The 27,336-nt window shown below is 37.2% G+C and overlaps 2 protein-coding genes across 2 annotated transcripts; both read left to right on the forward strand.

The window, feature by feature from the left end:
- Positions 1 to 2,219: 2,219 nt before the first annotated feature.
- Positions 2,220 to 4,106, forward strand: LOC139133714 (tripartite motif-containing protein 2-like). The gene has a single exon (XM_070700478.1). The coding sequence runs from the start codon at positions 2,220 to 2,222 to the stop codon at positions 4,104 to 4,106; it is 1,887 nt and encodes a 628-aa protein (XP_070556579.1).
- Positions 4,107 to 24,331: 20,225 nt separating this feature from the next.
- LOC139133715 (tripartite motif-containing protein 2-like) lies at positions 24,332 to 26,581 on the forward strand. The gene has a single exon (XM_070700479.1). The coding sequence runs from the start codon at positions 24,332 to 24,334 to the stop codon at positions 26,579 to 26,581; it is 2,250 nt and encodes a 749-aa protein (XP_070556580.1).
- The last annotated feature ends 755 nt before the right edge of the window (positions 26,582 to 27,336 follow it).

Consider the following 27,336-nt stretch of genomic DNA (forward strand, 5'->3'; position numbering starts at 1 on the left):
GAAAGTTTCTTTTTTCAAAAGCATCATCAAAATTATTAAAACTATTGATAAAGCAGGAACATAGCTGCAAACATGTTATAAACCGATCTCAAAATATCTCGTTTTCCAAGAGTTTTCTTTGAATAAGCCCATTAAAGACTGAAAAAGTGTATAACACTGTCATAAGTGTCAAATTCAAAGGTTTCAACATCGTTTTAGATGTAACAGAGAAAATAAAGATTACAACAACAAAGTGTTGGCCCCATCATGTGTTGTGAATTCAAGTAAATGGCATCATGCATGTTTCCTTTATGATTACGATGTGTGAGTGCAGGAAATTCTGCATTTTTGTGCTTTTCTGTGGGGTGCCATTTTACAGTGGTTTGCTTTGAAGCATTGGCATTAGACGAACTCTAGACATATTGTCAAAATCGAGGTGTTGCCAACACTGTTGGGTGCAATTATCAGCTAAGCGGTAACATGAGTCGATCATAAAAAAATCAACTCTGCAAAAGTTGAAACATTGTCTCACAGAAGGTCAGACGTAGTCTAAACAACACCACCATATATGTCTAAGCACGTCCAAGTCTTATCACTTGCTTTCAGGTGTAGTTGTTTTGACTACATCTGACCTCCTGCAAGACAATGTTTCAACTTTGGCAGAGTTGATTTCTCTGTGATTGACTGGAATTACTGCTCAGCTGATAATTACACCTGACAATGTTGGCAACGCCTCGAGGCAATATGTCTACTAGTTCGTGTAATGCCAATGCTTCAAAGGAAACCACTGTATGAGTGTGGCACCTGTTTATTATTTAACTGTGAGCAATGATACTTCTATACATGTCCATCTGTTAGCACATTTATGGAACCAACTTTGGTTTGAAAATAAATCATGAAAGTAAGTATAAAATTTGCAGCTATTGGGGATTTAATACCTTTTACTATCAATTATCTAGGTTCTGTACTTAAGATTTCAAGAGTTGCTTGTAAGGCCAGTGAAAAAAACATTGTCCTTGGTATTTTTAGATAAGCTTTAGGGATAATTCCCAGAAGAAAAAGGAAACCTGTAAAATAAGCACAACCAAAATGCCCAAAAAGTTGCAATATGGAAGTATACATTTGTACAATTTGTTAAAAATTCCTAATCGGCTTAAGTTTGGAAGCGGCGATTCTGAGGAACAATTTAATTACAAAATAGAGAGCAGATATTTGTCTAGGTGATAGTTACAATAGTCTCATGACACTGATTGATTGAATTGGTATTGGAAAAATCAATCCTTGAGTGAGATTGAAAGACAGTTACCTTTGATTGTATCATGACTTAATTTCCATGTATTATATAAATTTCAATATTGTCATAGAATTACTCGTTTACTGTTGATCTAACTGTAATACACAAACCTCTGTGCAGTGTTCATCTGTCAATCAGACAATGATATACAAAAATGAGTAAGAAATGTGATCTGCATACTAAACTGTTACTTTTGTATGTTAAATATGTATGATTAAATTCATCCCCCAGACTACAGGCTGACTAGAATATAATGAAATCATTTGAAGTGATGTTTTTATTCACAATAGAAATGTACTTACTTAACCCTGTGACCATTGTGAAAGTGCTGATTCATGTATTTTAATTTTGACCCAACTTCACTGGCCAAGGGTTTTTTCTGTGGGCAGAGCTATAGCTAGACCCTCTGTCATTGGTTGGACTATGCAACATTGACCTAAACCAACCTGTGCAGACTGGACAATAATGTTTTGAACAATGAACTGCAGCATAACAATGTGTACAAAATTTGTTGACAGTAAAGGGCGAATGTTTTGCATGACAACTGCACAATGGTCTGACCATATATGCCATGTTCTATTGTAGGTTGGCCTGTATTCATTATAAGTGGCATCTTTTATCATTAGAAATGTAATCAAACTGCCAATTTTACCTTAGCATGATTATTCTTTGAAGGAAAATTTTCTAGCCCATTGTTTTCCAATAGCCAGGTATTGTATTCTTGTAACATTTATGATTTCTAAGACTTGACTGTTCAAGAGGCAGTGTGGTATTGGTATGTTGGCTGACAAAGAGTTTATTGACACTGCCAGGTCAGGACATGATACTTTTCTACGAATTTCATGCAAAACACATCACATGATACAGTCTGATATGACCATATATGGACTGTACAGGCTGAGCCTCTGGTCAGTCTCACCACAGCCTGGTCAACAGCAACATCATTATGGCGGCCTCCAAGCTGGCAACACCTGAAGAAATTCTGGATGAAATTGGAGAAGATTTTTTGACTTGTCCAATCTGTCTGGAACAGTACAAGAATCCAAAAATCCTGCCTTGTTATCACACCTTCTGTCAACAATGTCTGGAAAAACTGGTGGAGAAAACTGGAAGTTTGAACTGTCCTAGTTGTCAGAAGTCAGTACAACTTCCTGAAGACAGGGTTGCTGGTCTTGACAATAATTTCTTCATGAATTCAATGTTGGAAGTTGTGAAGAAGAGAACAGGAGAGGTCGCTGATCAAAGTGAAAGAAAATGTGAGTTTTGTGAAGAAACTGAAGCTTCAGTGTTTTGTGTGGATTGTGAGCAGTATTACTGTGAGGTATGCAGTGAAAAAATTCACAAGAAAATGAAAAGAGCAGCCATGCATGAAATATTGACTGTAGAAGAATACAAGAAGGGAAAGAGCAAGATAGCATCTGTAAAATCGATACAAAATTGCAAAATTCATCCCAGGCATGAGATTAATTTTTTCTGCGATACATGTAAGATTGCCATCTGTATTGAATGCACTGTAATTGATCACCGCATTCCTGACCATAACCATCGATATCTTCAAGAAGTGGCAGATGAATGCAACAAGGAGTTGTCAGTGCTGGTTGAAAAGTTGAAAGTGAAAGCAAGAGAAGTGGACCAAAGCAGAGCAGAGGTCAAGGATGCATGTAAGAAAGTGACAGAACAGTGTATGGTGAACAAACAGAAAGTCAGGAAACAAAAAGACGACCTCATTGAAAAGATAGAGAAAGAAGAAAGAAAACTGATAGAAAAGTTGGACAATGACTGTTGTCTGCAGGTCAAAGGTCTTGAAAGTGACATCAGTGACCTTGACTTGAAATATGAAAATCTTATTAGTACTTGTAGTTATACTGAAGCACTGATGCATCATGGGAATGCAGCTCAGCTTGTCTCCAAAAGTCATAGTGTAAGGGCAAGGCTTGAAGAGTTGGTTGCTATGGATACCAAACCAAGTACAGAACATGAAGTGGTGGAGTTCTTCCCTTCTGATGACATCACAACAGATGGAATCCTGGGATTGGTGAGATCTGATGTCTGTATCTCACAGTGTACAGTTGACAACATTCCAAAGTGTCTGCTGAAAGGTGAATCCATAAATCTACAGATCACAACCAAGGATAGATCTGGAAAACCAGTGATTCCAAGACAAGCAGTGGAAGTGACATTGACAAAACCAGATGGATCAAAGACAAACCTTGATGTGACAGACAACAGAGATGGCACACACACTGTGACTGCTAACACTGACATGGATGGTAAATATCAAGTTGCCATGACAATAGGAGATCAGGAAGTACCAGGATCACCATTTGAAATTCCTGTCATCAAAGGATTGGTAAAAACACTGGGAATGAAAGGAGAGTGTAATCAACCGTATGGTTTGACAATCGACAAAAATGGAGATTTGGTGGTAACTGACTTTAGAAACAACAGAGTTCAATTTCCTGACATTGATGGAAATTGGAAGAAAAGTTTCGAATTTAAACAGGTTGGCAAGGCATTTTATCCAATTGATGTAGCAGTATTAATTGATGACAGATACTTCATGACAGACAAGGAAAACAAACAAGTGGTTGTAAGTGATGAGGATGGGAAAGTCATCACAACCTTTGGACAAAATGAACTGAAACACCCAAGAGGTATCAGTATCAGCCCACTAGATGGCGCTGTTTATGTGTCAGACTGGGAGGAAAGGTGGGAAATGTCGACACTGACAAGGAAGGACACTGTATCAGGAAGTACACACAGGATGGCCAGTACATCAAATCATTTGGTAAATATGGCCAAGAGAATGGTGAATTCAAAGGACCAGGGATGATAGTTCATGACAAACAAGGGCTGTTATTCGTAGCAGACAATTGTAATGACTGCATCCAGGTATTCAATGCAGATGATCAGTTCCTGTACAAATTTGGAATCCCTGGTAAAGAGGATGGTCAGTTGTATGGACCAATGGGCATATGTCTTGACTCAGACAGATATGTGTATGTCAGTGATTGCTATCATCGCATTCAGAAATTTGACAGCAGTGGAAGATTCATATCTCGTGTTGATAGAAAGGAAGATGGATTGAAATACCCCAGAGGACTGATGATAACTGACAGTGTTCCAATGAAGATAATTGTTGCAGACAAAGACAACCACTGCATTAAAGTGTTTGTACTTTGAAGACCTTCAACACTTCAAAATGTGTCATGAAGCAAATTATTCAAACTGTAACATGTGAAGACACCACAATATTCACTCAAAACACACACAGAAACAAAACTTGCTTCTGCTGTGGAGTTAGTGAGGCTTTTCAAACTCATGCACAGCTTGAAAATCAAGAAATCTGAGAAAATCTGTTGTTAATCAAGCACTATATGCACATATTGAAAACCTGGTAAACGTTAGTGAATGTGTAAATAATTAAGGATCAGTGTCATGCCACTGCCCCTTCAAGTAATTAAAATTCAAATAGAAAAAAAGTGAAGACAGGTGATCATGCTGCTTCTGTAGCTTTTATAATTCTACAAAAAAGAAAATTTCAAGATTGATAGAAGTGCAAAACAAAGTACACTCAATCATCACTGACCAAAATTTACCACAAACACATTAGACCAGGAGTAATGTACATATTCAATTTACAAGCAACTGTTGATGTGCCAATGTCTTCTCAACCATCATTTGTACACTTGCCCATCTAATGAACTAGATACTGTAAACAGTCTATGTACTTTCTCTTATTAAACTTAATTCACACTCATGATCAGACATGTGCCTACTTAATCATCTGAACCTGAATAAATCAAATTCCATTTTTCATTGAACTGACACTCCCAAAGACAGATCCATTTCTATGTTACAGAGAGATATATGATAGCTTATCTTTTGATAGCAGTAAGATTAAATGTCATCCCAGAGATATCATCAGCTGTGAAATTCAGCTGCAAATTAACAAGCTAAGTTTTATTTTTATTTTATTTTATTTTGATTTGATTTGCTCATCAACGTGCCATCAGGCAGCCACTTACTGTCCAGAAAATAAAGAAAAGGATAAAATACACTAAGATTTAAACAAACATAAAAGTTCTCTAAACATCAAACATTGACAAAAAACAAATTAACATATCTTTTAAAAGTTGAATGAAATTCTTCAAAAACATCTACATCACAATTAAACCTTATCAATCAAATCATTAAAAAGTCGTGACACACGTCCAATCAGGCCATTTTTTGTAACATCAATTCTACAGTAAGGGATGTGTAATAGAGATCTATGTCTAGCAGAGTATCTAGGTAAGTTAATTTCTATCCCTGACTGATGAGTCATCCACCGATCATTCTCGATCAGGCTGCTCTGATCAGATTGGACTGAAATTGGTTAATGTAGATTATCACAGATTATTTTTCAACACAACAAGAACAGATTAGGATTTAGATTATTAATTTGCTAATTTTTGTCATCAATCAAAATTAGACATTCTCACAATGACTGCATAAGATATTAATGGATATTGTCAGCAGTACTTATTTTAGAAATACTGGAAGTCTTGAAAGAAGTTCAGCATAATTCGGTATCGATTCTCAATTACCGTATATGTGTGACAAGGTTTTGAAATTGAGATGTTTATTTAGAAGTTCTTCAACAATCTTGAAAATTCAAACAGTTATTGATCTCATAGAAATATTGCACTGAAAAAATTTGCAAGTGACAAACACTTCACTTTTCAGCAGGTTAAAGTTAGATGACTTTAGATGGCTCCTCAAGACATAACATCAGATCATGTAAAATTATAGTAGCATATATCTCTATCAAGAAGTATTGTCTTAGGTTGAGTTGTCTTTTTATCATATCCTAATTGTAGAGATTCACTTATTATGTCTCATTTTTTGTCTAAACATTCCTCTTGTGTGCAAGGATAAGATATTTAATATTCATGTATCACAGCAGTGCCACTGATATTTTTCAGGATTCTTCACAGCATTTTTAACGTCCTTCTTGATGTAATTTTAGTGTATTTTCCTTGCTGTGTCTCATATATATTTATGCTTATTTGCTAAATTACCAGTCATACTTTTAGAAAAAATGGATATACATTGAGAAGGGCTGCACAGAATTTGATGAGATGTGCTACAAATGTTGATCACTCTAGGATATATCAGAGTACATATAACTTTAGAGGAAAAGTTAATTATTTGATGAACTTTCTAATGAGGGATAAAGATCTCAATTGACTTGACCAAAGATACCTTGAAAATACCTTGATATAACAATAGAGCAAGTCATTTAGCATTGCATTTTTACCCCAACTTATTAGTTTCATAATTAGCAAACTTTCTTAATTAGAAATGTATCTGAATAGACTTGATTATAGTTGACAAAACTTGCAATGTACATTGACGATACTATTTGATAAAACAATAATGAAAGTTGTTGAGTATTTTCACATCAGTTAGTAACTTAATTGGCATCTTTAACGAACTTTACCAAAGTTTATGAAACTTACTATGGATATTGATGAGACAATGATATTGTATTAGTGAAAGACATTTGTATTTTCATGTCAGCTATTTAAGTTTGCATTTTTAATGAACATTCCATAGGCACATTAAACTGAAAGGACTTGACCAAAGTTGATGAACCATGATAAAGTTATATAACACTACTAGTGAAAATCATTTTGCACTTTTGTGTAAACAAATTTATAATTTACATATTCCATAATCTTTCAGTTTTGCATATGAAGGACTTGACCAAAGGCATGACGTTTGCTAGTAATGTAAAGTGGTGATACAATGACAGCAGTCAAAGAAATCATATTTTCAGTACACATATTAAGTTGTATGATCTTATTATAAAAATAAGTTTGTCTGTTGCCTGATTAGTCTACAGATAATTTTGATCAAGAATTTCAATTTGTGATTTCTAAATACCGACCATGGATAAAATTAATCTGATAAATAGTCTCTGACATTCTTAACACTTTCAAATCTCCAACCTTTTTAGCTCACATTTGGTAATGTATACGGTGACTAAGAGAGCTTATATTGTTAAGTCAGAGACATCGGTATTTATATATGACTGTCCATATCAAAATTTCCAAAACTGCAGAACCTTCAGTCTTAGTATTTGGTTACAGGTACACCCACATGTGGAGATGTGAATTTGTTCAAATGAGCATGTCGGTGTCAAAAATATGAAAACAGTTAAAAAAAATGAAAATCCTGCAAATTGTTAAAATTCAGTAACCACAGTCCACTTTTGGTTGAAAATTGGTATGCAGATTATTTAGGTTACTTTAGTTAGATTTGTTCAAATTGTGGTGATAGTTGATAGTTGTATTTTTTTGGCAATGTTTCTGTTTTTGTTCAAAAAGTCGTCTTCTCTAAAGCGCTTGTCCCATTGCCTTGAAACTTGGTATGGAAGATTGTAGCATTGGCCTTGAAACTTGGTATGCAACCTTAGTTGAGCTCCTTCAAATTGTAGTGAAATTTTCATATTAAATTTGTATTTTTAGGCCAATTTTTCTCATTTTTTGTCAAAAATCATTTTCTCTAAAATCACTTGTCCGATTGCTTTTAAACTTGGTATGCATGTTCCCAGGGGTAAACTTAGTTATAACTCTGGCCTGCCATATCGAAGCAAATGTGAGCCTAGTGTAATTGATGCTATGTTTATATTTGTTGTACTTGTTCCACACAAAAACTTGATGTCACTGGTCTATTATACTATACTGATTTTTTTTTCTTACCGGTAGTACAATTTCTGTATAGCCAGATTGTTGAAATAAAAACTTTAAGGATGTACTTAAACTGTTTCTCTTGTCATTAATGATGGAAAAATACAACAACAATCTTTAGGCTTAGGTAGGATGCATATAGATATTTAATAGGTAGGATGCACCTCTGGAACAGATATTAACTCCCAAATGTTTGCAATAATTTTCTCAAATTTTTACAATACTTTTTTGATCTACCACTTATGCAGGTTTATTTTGAAGCTCTTGGAATACATATGATCTTATTTTTGTGAAAATTGAAATTTTTTTCACGAAGAGTTAACACAGGGATGGTGGCCATTTTGAATGCCATGTGTGACGTACATAATTCAGGTTTCTCTGGTACCACAATTTGCAGCCTGATCCTGATTTTAATTTTTGACTTTGAAAGACAATGGTTGAAAGTTTCTGTGAGGTCTGTGAGGAAAGCAAAGAGTTTAAGTCTTACACTCTTTTCAGTGACACAGTACCCTAAATAGCTTCCAAATAAATAAATAAATAAATAAATTATATATATATATATATATATATATATTATATATATATATATATATATATATATATATATATATATATATACCATATATATATATATATATATTTTGAATATTCACTGATTCACTGTGCTCCAAAGTTTCTTATAATATGAGTATCAAGCAATAGTTGGTGACTTAATCCATAAAAGTGTTAAAACTTCCGTGGAAAACTCCCTCAAAGCAAAGGATAAAGTCATTCATTGATTGAATAACATCAGGATTAGATTTCCCACTGAATACCAAGGCCATTGGTCGTGATTAAAAAAGCAATTACCTTAAGTGAACTCATCTTGCACAAACCCTCTCCACTTAACGACAGCATTTCCTGACATCAACTGAATCCAAGCTTTGATATTTAGAGAAATGAATCCACTAAAAGCAACGATTGAAAGTCAATTGACAAATTTAAAGTGTGGGTAGATTTTTGATCAGCTTTATCTCTGAGCAAATTTTCTCACTGTGCGGAACTTTTAGAGAAGAAAAAGGGCTATAATCACATAAACAGTCCTGTTGACAACCACAAATGCAAGAATAAGGGATTGAGGACAGCCGCTTCCCATAATGAACTCTATGCCATCTCAATGAAGTGGTAAGTCTAAATACAAGCTATGGGTGAGAATTAAATAGAATCTGACACCCCAAGGACCTGGGATCAGAGGTCTCATACGAGTTGGGGATATTTTGTTTTGCACTTGCCTGTAGCGAGTGTGAGACAAAATATCCCCAGTGTGTGTGAGAAATCTGATCCCAGGTCCTTGGTGTGTGAGATTCTTTTTCTCACATGACCACGAAATGCATTAAATTCATTTTGGAAACATTGAATGTTTAACTGTATCAGCGACTATCCTACTTTGTGGCCATCTAGCATTCCATGTCACTAATGCGATACTACGGATGAGATGTCCAACAAAAAAAAATGGCTGTCTGTATGTATATGTGGATGTATGTATGTATGTATGTATGTATGTATAGTATGTCCGTCAACATCAAAAACTCACGAACCACTGCACTTTTTAGATTTGTATTTGGTGTATTGATGCATCCTGGGCTTTAGATGGGATTTTATTCAAATGAAGTTTGCATTGCCAAAATTATACAAATGAGCTTAAAAACTGTGAAAATGGTCAAAAATCAATAACTCAAGAACCTCTGCTTTGATTGCTTTGAAAATTAGTGTGCAAGTACCTAAGGTAAACCTTATACAGTTATGTGTATATTGTGGAGATATCTTGAATTTTGTATTTTTGCTGAATTTTTAGCTCCCATATACGGTATGCATATGTATATATGCAAATGGTAGGTATTCTTATAAGGTGGCAAAATGGCGTCTGTATGTATGTCCGTCACATCAAAAACTCCTAAACTGCAGCACCTACTGTCTTAGTATTTGGTGTACAGGTGCACCTAGGGGTGAGATGTGAATTTATTCAAATGAACATGTCAGTGCCAAAAATATGCAAATGAGGAGAAAAAAGGAAAAATCCTGCAATGGCTAAAACTCAGTAAGCATTGGTCAGATTTGGTTGAAACTTAGTATTACTCTTTTGTTTTTGTCAATCTTTCTCTGGCTGATTTTTTTTTATTGACATGTGCAAATGTATGTAGGATCTGTTAGTCCCATTGCTATAGAAGTTGATATGCATGTTTTTTACATCCATGGCCAGTAGTCAAGAATTCTGCATGTTTTACATTTTTTACATTTATCCATGCACGAAATACATTCTTCACATTCAATACATGTATTACAACAAAGGTCTGCACGAAATACATTCTTTACATTTAATACATTTATACATGAAAGAATGTATTTCATGCAGACCTTTCCTGACATAAATGTAAAAAATGTATTAAATGTAAAGAATGTATTTCGTGCAGACCTTTTATGTAAAAAATGTAAAAAAATGTATTAAATGTCTTAAAGTAAAGAATGTATTTCGCGCAGACCTTTCATGTAAAAAATGTAAAAAATGTATTAAATGTTAAGAATGTTCGTGCAAGCCCAGCTAGACCCGACCCGACCATAGTATTTCGTGCAGACCTTTCGTGACATAAATGTAAAAAATGTATTAATATTTCGTGCGAGCCAAGCTAGACCCGACCCGACCATAGAATGTATTTCGTGCAGACCTTTCGTGTAATAAATAATACTCTAATACTTTATTGCTCAACATCACACTCAAGGAGTGTGGTAAGGCAAAAATTACAAAACTCAGCAAACACTTGATGAAGCTGCTGCTGGGGGAGGAACTAAAGTACAAGAAATAAATTTGGCAAGAGATAGTTTATCTTTGTTAGTAAAGATATACATGAACTTTCTCTGTCATTCAAATCAAGAAAGCCTGGATTATGTGGATGAAAATAGACCATCTCAATACGTTCTGTATTTTGGACATTCTATGACAAAGTGAAATTCATCCTCAACTAATGACTTACAATACTTGCAGAATCTTAAGTTGCAGGAACTTTTTGAATTGACCTTCTACCCAGTTCTATTTGTAGGTTGTGATCCGAAATTCTTAGTTTTGTCAGCCACCACCTATAGGTAAAAGATCTTATATCTAGCAAGTAACTTTCAAATTCAAATTTTGCCTTAAAAGTCTGTAAGTTCGGAGCTTATTCTTCTGCATTCCACACTTCCTTGTATCATTATGAATGTTTCTCAGCCATGTTTGTTCATAAGTTTCACATAAACTATCATATACATTATTAACTGTGGAATTAATATTGCAAACACAAGACCATATATCGCTCCCACTGTGAGAGTTCGAATATGCTTTGTATATATTTATACCAATCTGAAATCAACTGGATGTATAAGCAGATCTCAATAAGATGTCATCTGATAAAACCAAACGATGCCAGTATTTGAGCATGTGCTTTATCACCATAAAGTGAATTGGATATCTACCCAGCTCTCCAACAACACCATCAGACGGTGCATGTTTAGAGACTCCTAGGATAATCTATAATTAAGATATACTAACATGACATTGAGAAAGTTACACTTGTCATTAATTTCGATCATGTCCCCATATTTCACAGCCATATGTGTAATAAATGTATTGAATGTTTTAAATGTAAAGAATGTATTTCGTGAAGACTTTATGTGTAAAAAATGTATTAAATGTTTTAAAATGAAAGAATGTATTTCGTGCAAGCCCAGCTAGACCCGACCCGACCATAGAATGTATTTCGTCAGTGTTTGATCTAGGACTTCAAAAATAGGGCCATTGTGGGCCCACTCCCTTGAAAAAAGGGGCCATTGGCAAAAAAAGGGGGCCATGGTGTGCCCCTTGCAATGTTTAAAGAGGGCCCCTGTTGATCCCAAAGTGCCCCCAGGAATTATTGATCAAATTAAATTTGCAATTGTTTTTAAAAGGCTAATAATTGAAAGATTGGGTTGCCAGGCAACATTTGCAAAGACAGATTCCACTGTGCGCTGAAGGAATTGACAAAAGATGCAGTAGCTGTAACTGTTGATATTTTTCTTTTTGTGTCAATCAACAACTGCAGTTTTCTATTGAGCTTCAAGTTATTTGACTAGCATTCATTTTGTCAACTACGTTTTACTTATAAACCTTTATTGTTCACAATTTAATCTAGATTCAATTGTCAACAATAACATTGCTAGAAATAGAGTGAAAATACGAACTTTGTTGGCAAACTTGATCTTTGGAGAATTAAAAAAAAACATTTGATGCTCAGAATAAAAACACTGAAAGCAGCCTATTAAAAGTGACAGCTACTGTCCCTTCAATCAAATAATATGAAGTTACTGCAGTGACTGGCAGTTCACCCACAAGAAGGATCTCTACAAAAAGTGACGTACAGGTGAGTCAACATTTATTAACTCACTTTTATTCGTTTTTTTAATTTTGACCATTTTCTCAACTCAATACTGTCTGTGTCCTGTGTTTTATTGCAGACATGTACTATCAGCTACCATCCATCATGTCCATAGTACAGCCAGTGCAATTGTGACAGCCACTCCACCTGAGAGAAGAAAATATGATTTATTTTATTTAGCTGCAAACACTGAAATGCCAAATCTGATTTTAATAAAGATTTTACCCTCACTTGTAACATTTCTGAATTCATTTCTGAATTTATTTTAAGTAAAGAGTAAAGGAATAAAATAAAAGAGTGTATAAATAGTTCAAAAAATAAACTATTAAAAATGTAAAATACTAGATTTGGTATCCAGAGAAAAAGTAAACTTAGATTTGAACACATTCAAACAAATGTATAGTGAGTGTGTCCTTTATCTCAATTTAATGTTTCTCTGTATACGCATATCTAGTATTTCATATTTCTTCAAAAATTTCACGTTTAGAGTAAAGGAAAAGTAAAATAAAAGTAAATAAGTAGAAAAAAAATAAATTATCAAAACTGTAAAATACTAGATTTGCGTATACTTGAGGGAAATTAAACTGAGACAAAAAACTCACTCAATCTCTTCTCTATTTGTTTGATGACAGAAATACGAAATATCCAAACCGTTTTTGTAAGACTGGACACCCAACGTTGCTACCACGCTGGTATGCGAGTCACTATGCACTAACAAACGAACAAATAAACAAGTGACTTGTCCTCGGAAACTCGCAGATAGTTTACAAACATAACCATTCCCTGCCCTGCCACTCGGATATATTGTTCGACCCAAGAAATGTCAGCAATAGCGTCCAAAATACCATGCACTGATAGTGATACCAGCCCCAGCCACTCATCGTGTAAAATAGTTATACCGCATAAGCATTGCCTGCTATTTGATCATAACGTACAACAGTGAGCTTATATATCGAAGTCAACGGTAAAATTCCAAAATTATATTCACCTGTGCTGTTGGGTGCGGCTTTGATGCGAACCGGCAGCACGGCCTGCGTGTCAGTTTCTGACGCTTCCATCGTTGTACCTGCTTCATTGTCGGGCGTGGGTGAGGAGACAGCCGACGGCTTTATAAGAAAATCACTCAATATACAGTCACGGCATAGTGACCGTCATATAGGCTATAGCTGTTTGCATGCGCTATGCATGGCCTTCTGTACACGTCTCGTCAAAGACGTCATCCCAACTTACGTCATTGTCGCAAAATGTCGTGATCGAATATATACCACATTACGGTAAATCCTTGTGTTATCATAGAGCATTGGCGTAAAAAATAGCGACCCGGCGGTAACAAATTACCAGGCACCGGCCCGCAAATATTGCGTCCAAAATGGCGCCTGGGTCTATGAAAATAGCGCCATAGCTTTTTTTTTGCGCAAAATGCGCAATGGCGCACTCTAGATCAAACACTGTTTTGTGCAGACCTTTCGTCACATAAATTGTAAAAAATAAATTAAATGTAAAGAATGTATTTCGTGCAGACCTTTCGTGTAAAAAATGTATTAAATGTATTAAATGTAAAGAATGTATTTCGTGCAAGCCCAGCTAGACCCAACCCGACCATAGAATGTATTTTGTGCAGACCTTTCATGCCATAAATGTAAACGGCAACTATTGGCCATAGCTTGTTTTTTAGCTCCCATAGCCATATGTATATATGGCAATGGAAGCTATTCTTATAGGCTAGGGAACTGTCTGTATGTCTGTATGTCTGTCCGTCAACATCAAAAACTCCAAAACCGCTGCACATTTCATCTTGATATTTGGTGTGTACATGGATGATGGGCTGTAGATGAGATTTTGTTCAAATGAAGTTGTCATTGCCAAAAATATGCAAATTAAGTGAAAAAATGTAAAAAACAGTCAAAATTGAAAAAACTCAATAACCACTGAGCAGATTACATGAAAAATTAGCATGTAAGTACTTTGGGCTGACCTGAAATGATTGTGCACATCTTGGGTCAGTATCTTGGACTTGCTATTTTTCATGAATTTTTTTGTAATTTTCTCCCATTTTTGGTCAAAAATCTTTTTTTCTGAAACCACAAGTCCGATTGATTTAAAACTTGGTAAGGAAGTGCATAGGAGTGACCTTTCCCAAATTTGGGCAAATTGTGGTGAAATTTGCATATTTTTAGTTTACACGTCCATAGACTCCCATGTATAAGGCAGATCTCCATAGACTCCCATGTATAAGGCCACGAAAATAAAAATTTAGTTTCTCATCGTATTCATATTGCAAAAAGGATGCAGTGACACAATTTTTAGTCCCCACGGATGAAGTCCAGTGGCTTATAGATTGGGTCATGTCCGTCCGTGAGTCCATCCGTTCACGCAGATATCTCGGATATTTTGACAAAATGTCATGTGACCTCGATGACCTTTGACCTCAAATATACATATTTGTCCATAACTCAGTAACCACAAGTGCTACCACCCTTCATATATGGTATGATGGGACACCTTATGACGCCACATATTTTACCTCATTAATAATGTGCATATCTAATTTTGAGCGAGCCAATAGAGCTCTAGAGGTCTGATTTTTGGTATATAGGGATAACTTAGCAATACAATTTTTTTTGACAAAATGTCACGTGACCTCGGTGACCTTTGACCTCAAATAGCTAGGCGACTGATGCCGTATGTTGTGGGTTCGAATCCGATTGAAAACTATCCGTATACATATTTGTCCATAACTCAGTAACCACAAGTGCTACACCCTTCATGTTTGGTATGATGGGACACCTTATGACGCCACATATTGTACCTCATTAATTATGCACATATCTAATTTTGAGCGAGCCAATAGAGCTAGAGGTCTGATTTTTTGTATATAGGGATAACTTAGCAATACAATTTTTTTGACAAAATGTCACGTGACCTCGGTGACCTTTGACCTCAAATATACATATTTTTCCATAACTCAGTAACCACAAGTGCTACACCCTTCATATTTGGTATGATTGGACACCTTATGACACCACAAACTGTACCTCATTAATTATGCACATATCTCATTCTGAGCAAGCCAATAGAGCTGGATGTCTGATTTTTGGTATATAGGGATAACTATAGGAGAGAAATTTTTTGACCAAATGTCATGTGACCTCGATGACTTTTTACCTAAAATATATGTTTATGTCAATAAATAAGTAACCACAAGTGCTATGTCCTTTGTATTTAGTAGGATGGGAGACCTTATGACAACACACGCTTTACCTCATTAATTTTTCACACATCTAATTCGGGGCAAGCGAATGGAGTCTGAGTTTTTGGCATATAGGGATTAATTAGCAATATAATTTTTCTTTCAAAATGTCATGTGACCTCGATGACCTTTGACCTTGATTATACATATATATGCATATCTCAGTAACCACAAGTTCTATACCCTCCAATTTTGATAGGATATTAGACCTTTTGATGTCACATCTTGTACCTCATTTATTATGTGCATATGTATTTCTTGGCTGGCCAATACTGCTAGAGGTCTGATCTTTTTTCCCGATTTAGAGCCATAACTTAGACATGCCTCATGTGTTTCAAATTGGGAACAACGACATAGACCTATGTGCCCATAGATCTCAACATATACACTCCAGTGATACTTCTTAATGACCACATTTCCTGCCCCATCAAGACTAATACTCCTATTACAAGTGGGGACTATGTCATTGTCAATGACTTGTTGAGTTAATGGTTGTATCACAGTATTCGATATTTCTAATTCTGTATTTTTTCCATTTTATATCTGAATAAATACATTAAACATATTTCACTGTCTCCAGTACATTACATTTAAGTATTTTCACTTCATGCACTTTATCCCTCTCACACATGTTCAAATATCTGACCAGAGAACAAACACTAAATGGTCCAGGATGGGAGCTACAGTGTCATTGACGCTATTTTTAATTTGACCCCACAACCTAAGTTGCAAACCTTATTTGCTTTTTTCTTTCTTGTTTTTTTCTGGTTGCACTTTATAACATCAATGTAGAATTTTGCTGCACTGAACAGATAGAAACAACATTCATCGATGATCTTTGGTACCAATACTAGTACATGTATGTACCAATTCTAATCAAATGTGAGCAACACCGTTTCATTGGCGGCATTTTTTTGAAAATTCACCATCTTTGTGAGTCTTCCACCAATGACTTACAACATTATCCAAAATCATGACAATGCTGTCATCTGTCACTGTAGTCTGACCTGCTTTAATTTTAGTTTCAGTCTATGTGTTACTCATCGTGCCATTAGATAATATTTTGTGCGTGGAACAAAAGGCTGTTTATCATCCAATCAGAGCTTGTGTAATATAGTGCAGAGTGTGGGACGGTTTCTGAGAGTGTGGGATCGATTTTTCCCACACTGGCGATCCCATGCACACTCCCAGTTGCCAGGAAATTGTGAGCCGAGAAATCTGTGTCTTGACCTGTTGTGCCAAGCAACAGGTCTTTGTAAGCAGTAGGATGGTCTGGTAATCCTGATGTGCATATTGATTTGATTTGACTGGTTGATTGGCACAATGAAATGCCATGTCATTTAAGGATTATCGCCACTTGTAGTTACCTATTCATCTAATGAAAACAGCTGCGGTCACACCATACCCACCTTTTTCAATATCATCACTTTCATTTCATCTCATTTGTTATGAAATTATTACAGCATAACTGTTACGGTTCAGTAGCACATGTGACATTCTCGCGAGCCAGAGCATAATTTCCGCTCCGCTGACCTATGCAAAAATCTTAATGGGTAGCGCTGAGCTGTTGCCGTAGAGAGGTGCGTGGTTTACGAGGATGCACATGTGACAGCACTGCAAAAGTCATACTTACCGCTAGTTTTGTAGTGCAGTGAATTCTTTGCAGCAGTACGTGTCACAGACTTTCATGAGAAATGTTCTGTTTTCCTATTTTTTAGGTTAAACGTTCATTACTTGAAACCAGGTCTTCTTCATTTCATCTTTTGTCAAAAGGTGCACGAGACATGTCAATTAACTGCCCTTGTACTGGGGATTTGATGTTGAATAGCCATGACATGTATACATGTACGTTTATGTGCATGACTTAATTATTAAGTTCACAAATCAATGATGCCATGAGAATGAGAATGTGCTACCAGTGTATGAACTGTGACTCGTATGTTAAACTAAAAATCCTGTAGACTGCAGTCTGAGTGACTAAAATATAATGAAATCAATTAGGAGACTCTGCTTGCATTCTGAAGCAATTTCTCATACTCTGATCTTATGACCTTTGTGAAAATGATGATTACTGCATTTTAATTTGGACCCAACTTTGCCAGCCAAGAGAGTTTCTTAAGGCAAAGACTCTACCTCCTTGGTAAGAGAGTTACCAGTAATGCCAACCTTACCAAAGTGTGTGGACTAGAAAATTTTGACCAAGCAACAGAAGCAACATTGTACCACTGTGTATTTGATCATTCACAAGGAGTTTTCAGTTTTTTGTTTAAAAGGTGTGACCTACACTCGACGCTAAGTTTTTCTCACTGTGTCTCGATTTTGTAGGTAAGGTTAATAGTAAATCATGTCTACCATGACAACTGCACAGTCATCTGCCTATGTATGGCATGTTCCACTGCTTAAAGTTGGCCAATTTCCAAATACACAATTTTATAGTGCACTAATTTCAAACATCATTTACCATTTGAAATTGAATTAAAACCTGCCATTTTAACTCTTTTGACGATTATTCTGTGGGAGGACTATTTTAGCCAAATAGCAAAATCTGTTTGGTCCCAACTATCATGTATTCACATTCTTATCATTTCAATATTTATGACTTCTCAGACTTTGAGTGTCCAAGGTACAGTACATTCTAGAGTAGGTGACACCACAGGGCGTTGTCTACATGTCCGTCCCCAGGGGTAGGTAGGTGTTTCGTTGTATCGCTAATAAAGATATATTCTACCAACCTTTGGTGTTTCGGTCTTAACTTAGCACTGCCCTTGACAATCTTGCGTATACGTTTTATCAACATGCTGCGTCTATTATCTGATGAGTTTGAGTGCCTAATTAGCCAAAGTAATCAAGGGTAAATTACTAATCTGTGGACGCTCTCACCAGATTATCACCGGATTAAATTTGACAAAGTCAACAACGAACGCACCAGCAAGGTATAACTGAAGAAAGGGCTGAAACTCTCAAAAGCCGTGTTCACAGAAATCTACTTTACAATAAACATTTCCTAATTTTTCGAACGTCAACAGTTTTCTGACATGTTTAAACGGGGACAGGCAAATTTATGCCTTCGTCGGTTGCTTCTTTGAGCAATAGAACACTAATCGAAGTGGTGGAGTCAGTGTCCCGATGTGGTCCGTCAGACCGGAAGCCGGAACTAGAAACCTTTGACCTTAGAAATGTTTAGTTTAAGCCCACATGATCGATAGAGGTAAACAAATTAGCCAACATGCTTTGGGATCAAGGGTCAAGCTCCCCTCATCGGTGTTTATAAACACGGACATGACAATCTATGTTTTTGACTACAGCCGGTCATCGTTTGGGGGAGGAAACTCGCCGCTTGTTACATAAAAACTGACCAGTCGGCAAAAGTATTTTCATGCCTTAGCTTATTCGTTTCAAGACGAGATGAAAGCTGCGAAGACACATTGGAAGCACAGTATAAATACTCAACCAGGTTGATCTATACGTTGGGGAGATATTGATGTCACGGTCTTGTCGAACGAAAACGGGGATGTTTAGGCGATAGCAAAGACGATAAATCAGTCAGCTGAATAAAACGAATTTTTTTGGACACCATATCTTTTTATGTCAGTTTTGAACCCGCGTGAAACCCTGCGTAACAATGTAATAACTATATATAATCAAAACCTTTTGGACATATCTTTTTATGTCAACGTTTGGACACGCTTTAGAAATGCATGATATAGCATACTGTATATGTCTGACTGTCGGGGAAACACTACTTGCGCCGCTGTCGGACTCAGTCGCGCGATCACGGTGTCTTTCCCGTCTTTCCCTCGCACATTCGCTTTACCAAAAATGTGTTTTTTGTATAAAAACCGCAGCTTTACAGTTAAGGATGTTAGACTTCGAAGTTTATGCAATCCATCATCATATGGCCACCCTCTCGTCTTTACATGTTATGTGGGACTTTGCTCAGAGTTCACTACAATATGACGTAGGCTTCGTCGACTGATAGAATGGAATAACAGAGATGTGTACATCGGACACAAATGCAAATGCACTGTTTTTTGTGCCTCCGTCGTGTTTTGTATAAAAACAATTTTACCGTGAAGGATGTGATCCCTCAAGGTTACTAATACACTTGTCGATTTGATATGCGAAGACACACTGACGACCAGTTATTTATTAGTTCTCAAACGTCAAACCTGGTGAAAATCATTCCGCGACACTAATCGATTATATGTCTTTTGGAGAACGTCCTAAGAACCTGACATGACCCTTGTTTGATGCGTTAGGTAGTTGAGTATAAGGATTGATAAAATAATGTATCAAAATATACACAGATTCACGCGACTGCACTATCATATTCTTGGCAGCTCAATGACGTTTATGGCCGAGAGGGCGGGAGTCTCAGACCCAAGGGAGCATAAGCAGTATGCAGTACATTGCATGCTTTCCATGCAAAATCCGGCTTTGACTAATGTTCCCGTCCTGTTTCCGAGCATAACTTTCGAGCTGCGTAGCTAGTAATGTCATGGATGTTACATCCATGGTAATGTTGAGGTCAAGATATCGGAATCGTTCGTGTTCGAAATGCTTCTTGATTTACAGAGAGAACACTCGACCTTCTTGTTTGTGTTTTAACTTAGCACATGGGGTCAATTGAAAAATTCAAAGCAAAATACCGCGGTGTATAAAATCTGCAGGCACGTAGTCACCAACCCACAACACTGCTTGTACTGCAGAGCACACAATCGGTCGTATGTAAAACATGTCTTTTGTTATTTGAAAAATAAGACTAATACAAAAGTGTACGTATTGCAAGAACGCAGTTGATAAACTGGACAAGTTGAAGGCGAGCTCGAATGTCGAGTTAATAAAGTCTTTTCCGTTCTTGTTCTCGACTAACACGGAATTTTTCAATATAGGGCTCCCCGTGAAGTCTGATTCAGTTCGATGCGGTGTTAGGCACGTCGACCAACGTGGTTTTTGCCAGGCCAGCAGGAAGAGTATAAACACATCTCCGATACGTTACCAAGGTGTGTTCAACACATACCACGCATTCCTGGGAGGTCCTCCTTTCCGACCTGTTCGTTTACAAATGAATATAAGTTTGTTTTGCCTTCTGTTTGTTTCTGAATACATGAATATAAAGTGTCCACTAGTTTTACGGACCACCTCTGGACACGGCTTTTGAGAGTTTCAGCCCTTTCTTCAGTTATACCTTGCTGGTGCGTTCGTTGTTGACTCGTCAAATTTAATCCGGTGATAATCTGGTGAGAGCGTCCACAGATTAGTAATTTACCCTTGGTAACTGTGGAGGTATGTAAGACCCCAAAAATTGACAAAGTGAGCGTCAAAGTGCTCGATCGAGCACTTTGTGGAAAATGGCAAACTGAGCGTCAAACTGAGCGATCGAGCACTTTGTGGAAAATGTCAAACTGAGCGTCAAAGTGAGCGTCAAAGTGAACATGATGGCGCCTCCAACGATAGGATGTGGTATAATTAATTTTGCCATCAGCTGTGAGATCGCGTCCCGCCAGGTCGATGTTTACATTCACTATGGCGTTACCCAATGAGTCGTCAATCCCGCAAAATGATTTGGTATGAGTTGACATTCCCTGTTACTGTTGCCCTGTTTCAGGTAGATAATCTTTCCGAACAGATTTCGCTTCAAGGCCATGACAATTACCATTTTTATACCTCTGCCTCACTTACCGCCAGGATTACCGCTGCTCAGAGACTGAATATTCATGAAAAGTCATTTACCACAGACTGGAAGTGAATCATTCACACCTCTTCTACTCCTAACGATCGCGGAAATACCGCAGGCACAGCGCTAAATGGCATGAACGGCTACAGTTTGCAGTATTTTGGGGGGGGGGGGGGGAGAGCGAGAGAGCGTGTACATCTACGTCTTGGTCAAATAAACAAGTACGTTGTCACTGTTGCGTAAGCTTATGTCCATTCTCTTCCGTCTGTAAAATATTGCAAACTAAATACCGAACAAAAGGTGCATTTCACGAACACCCCCTAGCATGTCTTAGGTGTAATCGATGTCAAAAAAATAGTTGACAATTTATCAGATGTAAAGTTCAAGTTAATTACGACATCCAAATTTTGTTCTATTGGTGCGAGATCGGGAAGTAAAACTCTGGTCATACATCGGTAGAGCCATTCCATGATAGCAAATATCGACATCGCGTCTGGGGACAATTTGTCGTGTCTATTTTTATCTATATTTGATAGCAACATGAATGTCCTTGTACTCAATAAAGAAGGCAATGAAATTACCAGTTAAAATTGGCTAACTGCTACGATGGGTTGCGACGTTTTAGCCACATCGTTCACCCCACAACTACGTAACAGCCTATCACCAACCCGACATGCGAACAACCGGGTAGGCGAAGTTTATTCCTTAAATTTATGCCATTTTGATATTTATACGCCTACGGACTTGGAGCAATTCTACGATCAAGTTTATCATCACTTCATAAACACGTTCAATAAAGAAAGAATTCTGCTATAAAGTTCGTGTCAATAAAATACGCTGCTGGTATAATTGTTTTGAAGTCCAAAGCTCTGCATTCAAGATTACAGAATGGTAGGTATTCTTTGAACTTTGAGCGAACAGAACGATGAATGTAAGCAAGGAATAAACTAGAAATATTTATGTGTTTATCACACGACACCAATGTTATGTCTTGTGTTGATAGCATTGTAGTTTTTTTACAGAGTGATAGAGATATTGCAAATCTAGTTGGCGCGATCACTATGAAATAATCAAGAAAAATATAAATTGACCGACATATCGACGTAGTTTACGGCTGCACGCATCAATATTACCATGGTCGCGACGGGGCCCGGGATATGTGTCGTTACGGACCACGCTTCTCTAGATAAAAATCACTCTGCATTTTGATGATTTTGAATGAATGTGTGTGTGGACTATTGTAGCTGCACAGTAAAATTTCTCAGATCATTTCTGCGCTGATCGCCATAAAATGCCGACGTTTTTGTCAAGCGACGCCGCTCACTGGCACCATTTTTTATATATCCATGACGGCGATTTTTCCCAACAAAATTTTTGAGGGACATTTTACCAATTTTCATGAATCTTCCTGTCATTTTTTATAATTATACACTAGAGAAGAGAGTGTACGCGTTAGCATATGGCCGGCAGTTGTATCGGGCCAAGTGTCCTTGTAGCGTTTCTTATGACATCTACGTTACGCTTGAAACATTAACAACAACACAACAGTTATGTTCGTTGAATTTTATTGGTCAACAACAACAACAACACGACTAATAAACATAAACAACAATACAAACAACAACAACAACCAGACTTCTTGGTTCCCTATGCTCAGAGGGTTGAGCCCACTGCAGCACTGAAAATTCCATGAACTTGATTTGTTTGAAGTCCTGTCAGCGTGGCTAAACTTGACTGACATACAGTTCGCGTACGTTCAATAATGATTCTACATAAATCAGACTTGTTATCCAAAGACTCTTGATGTTGAAAGGTCAATTTAGACGTTGCCTGAATAAACACATTGTCTGGAAATCGTTTGCTGAACGTGACACTCTATGCGATGATCGTTTTTTTGACGTGGGATTCTGTGCATGTGATGACCGAGATTTTCTATCCATTTGACATCACGATTGTCGAACAATGTCTTATCATGACAAATGTTTCAGAATTAAAGCAATGAGAAAGAACATCTTTCATCCGAAAAAGTGAAAGTTACAGTAATTTTTTCGGCTTCAGGCGTAAGCTTATGATTGGCTCAAAACTTTTCAGTCTCGGTCAACCCATAGAGAATGACGTATATTTGACCTCGCTCTGCCTGCCATTTGTCTACACTACAGATAGTGATTGACATTGCTCCATCGAGGTCCGTCGACTGCAGGACCTTGACTCCTATCTCTTATTCTTTTTGACTACGAAGAGTAAACTGTAATTAACTGTAATTATGACACCAATATTGGGCGCATCATTGTAAACACGTTTTTATTAGCCAACTGGCAAATCGTGTACTATCCAGTACGCGCTAACTGAGCACCCATGCAAGCTATATTTCTCATATTCGCTACATTTTAGCACTCAGTTCTTCTTTTTTTCGCCCAGTTTGACGCTTACTTTGTATCAAACGCTGTTTGACACTCACTTTGTCAGTTTCCAACGCTCAGTTTGACGCTCACTTTGCCATTTCCAACGCTCAGTTTGACGCTCACTTTGTCTTTTGCCACGCTCAGTTCGACGCTCACTTTGTCGAATTTGGGACCCTTACATACCTGCTTACTTTGGCTAATTAGGCACTCAAACTCATCAGATAATAGACGCAGCATGTTGATAAAACGTATACGCAAGATTGTCAAGGGCAGTGCTAAGTTAAGACCGAAACACCAAAGGTTGGTAGAATATATCTTTATTAGCGATACAACGAAACACCTACCCACCCCTGGGGACGGACATGTAGACAACGCCCTGTGGTAATATCTGCATGTATACCAGTGCCTGGTTTGCTGACTTAAACAAAGGTTTATTGACACTGCCAGGTCAGTACCTGATAATTTCCTATGAATTTCATGCAAAGTAACATCACTTTGAAGACCATATATGGACTTTACAGGCTGAGCTTCTGATCACTTTCACCACAGCCTGGTCAACAGCAATATCATTATGGCGGCCTCCAAGCTGGCAACACCTGAAGAAATTCTGGATGAAATTGGAGAAGATTTTTTGACTTGTCCAATCTGTCTGGAACAGTACAAGAATCCAAAAATCCTGCCATGTTATCATACCTTCTGTCAACAATGTCTGGAAAAACTGGTGGAGAAAACTGGAAGTTTGAACTGTCCTAATTGTCAGAAGTCAGTACAACTTCCTGAAGACAGGGTGGCTGGTCTTGACAATAATTTCAACATGAATTCAATGTTGGAATTTGTGAAGAAGAGAGCAGAAGAGGTCTCCCACCAAAGTGAGAGAAAGTGTGAGTTTTGTGAAGAAACTGAAGCTTCAGTGTTTTGTGTGGATTGTGAGCAGTATTACTGTGAGGTATGCAGTGAAAAAATTCACAAGAAAATGAAAAGAGCAGCCATGCATGAAATATTGACTGTAGAAGAATACAAGAAAGGAAAGAGCAAAAGACAACACGGAAAAGCAACTGCAAACTGCACAGTTCATCCAAATAACGAGATCAAATATTACTGCAATACATGTAGGATTCCCATTTGCAGTGAGTGTACCATAATTGATCACCGTGCTCCTGACCATAATCATCGATATCTACAAGAAGTGGCAGATGAATGCAACAAGGAGTTGTCAGTGCTGGTTGAAAAGTTGAAAGTGAAAGCAAGAGAAGTTGACCAAAGCACAGCAGTGGTCAAGGATGCATGTAAGAAAGTGATAGAACAGTGTATGGTGAATAAACAGAAAGTCAGGAAGCAGAAAGACGCCCTCATTGACAAGATAGAAAAAGAAGAAAGAAAGCTGATAGAAAAGTTAGACACAGACTGTAGTCTACAGGTCAAAGGTCTTGAAAGTGACGTCAGTGACCTTGAATTGAAATATGAAAACCTTATCAGTACTTGCAGTTTTACTGAAACACTGATGCATCATGGGAATGCAGCTCAGCTAGTCTCCAAAAGTCAAAGTGTAAGGGCCAGACTTGAAGAGTTGGTTGCTATGGATACCAAACCTAGTACAGAACATGAAGTGGTAGAGTTCTTCCCTTCTGATGACATCACAACAGATGGAATGCTGGGATTGCTGAAATCTGATGTCTGTATCTCACAGTGTACAGTTGACAACATTCCAAAGTGTCTGCTGAAAGGTGAATCCATAAATCTACTGATCACAACCAAGGATAGATCTGGAAAACCAGTGTTTCCAAGACAAGCAGTGAAAGTGACATTGACAAAACCAGATGGATCAAAGACAAACCTTTATGTGACTGACTACAGAGACGGAACATACACAGTGACTGCTAACACAGACATGGATGGTAAATATCAAGTTGCCATGACAATAGGCAATCAGGAAGTACCAGGATCACCATTTGAAATTCCTGTCATCAAAGGATTGGTGAAGACACTGGGAAAGAAGGGAAACAATAAAGGAGAGTTTGACTATCCATTGGATTTGACAATCAACAATGATGGAGATTTGGTTGTTGCTGACTTTAATAACCACAGAATACAAATTATTGACTTTGATGGAAATTGGAAGAAAACTTTTGAATATACACATTTTGAGAAGAGCTTTTTACCAATGGATGTAGCAGTATCAGCTGATGACAGATACTTCATGACAGATTTCAACAACAAACAAGTGATTGTAAGTGATGAGGATGGAGAAGTCATCACAACCTTTGGACAAAATGAACTGAAACATCCAAGAGGTATCAGTATCAGTCCACTAGATGGCGCTGTTTATGTGACAGTCTGGGATGGAAAGTTTGGAGATAAAACAGACAAGGGAGGACACTGTATCAGAAAGTACACAGAGTATGGCCAGTACATCAAATCATTTTGTAAATATGGTGAAGAGAATGGTGAATTCGAAGGACCATACCTGATCGTTCATGACAAACAAGAGCTATTATTCGTAGCAGATTGTGGTAATAGCAGAATTCAGGTATTCAATGCAGATGATCAGTTCCTGTACAAATTTGGGATCCCTGGTAAAGAGGATGGTCAGCTGTATGGGCCATGTGGCATATATCTTGACTCGACAGACAGATATGTGTACGTCAGTGACTGTAATCATCGCATTCAGAAATTTGACAAGAGTGGTAGATTCATATGCCGTGTCGATAGAAAGGAAGATGGGTTGAAATACCCCAGAGGATTGATGATGACTGACAGTGTTCCAAGGAAGATGATTGTTGCAGACAGAGACAACCACTGTATTAAAATGTTTGTACTCTAAAGAACACTTCAAGATGTGTCATCCAAACTGCAGTGTGAAGACATGCACTCAAAACACACACATACACAAACCTTGCTTGTGGAGAGCATATGTCCTGATTGAAAATTTTGAAAATCCTAGAAAATCAATTTATAAGTCTTTTCATTACCCTATCTGTACACTGACTTACATGTAGAAATATTCCTAACGATTAAATGACAAATGATGGACTTCCAGAAAATATACAAATCTGATTAAAATCAGATGTAGAGTTCTGCAGTGTATATACTTACACGGTATTCTCTTGCTGTTGTTACTGTTGCCTAACAGGCGACAGCATGAGAGGCGACACCAAGAAAATACAGCATAAGTATAGACATTGTGTACTCTCCATCTGATTTTAATCAGATTGAGAAAATAACATATAACGATAACATATACTCAGAAATTTTTGGCAGCTCTCTTGGCCGTCGCCATATTCTGATTTTGTTTCCAAAGATTTTTCCTTGAAACAGGATGGACGAGGGCTACCATTTGACTGCATGTAGCTCTATGGGAACCAAAATTCACATGCTGGTGTCTATGGCAGCTCTCGACCATCACCAAATTCTGATTTGGTTGCCAAAATTTTCTTCCTTGAGACAGGACAGCTGAGAGTTGCCATCCGACTGTGTGAAAAGCTATGAGAACCAAAAAAGATACTGGTCTACTGTGGCACTGCTGTCAGCCATAGTGAAATGCATTTCATTTTGTTTTCATTTTACTTTTAATTTACT

The sequence above is a fragment of the Ptychodera flava genome, chromosome 5 (assembly GCF_041260155.1).
Source record: "Ptychodera flava strain L36383 chromosome 5, AS_Pfla_20210202, whole genome shotgun sequence".
NCBI classification, from domain to species: domain Eukaryota; kingdom Metazoa; phylum Hemichordata; class Enteropneusta; family Ptychoderidae; genus Ptychodera; species Ptychodera flava.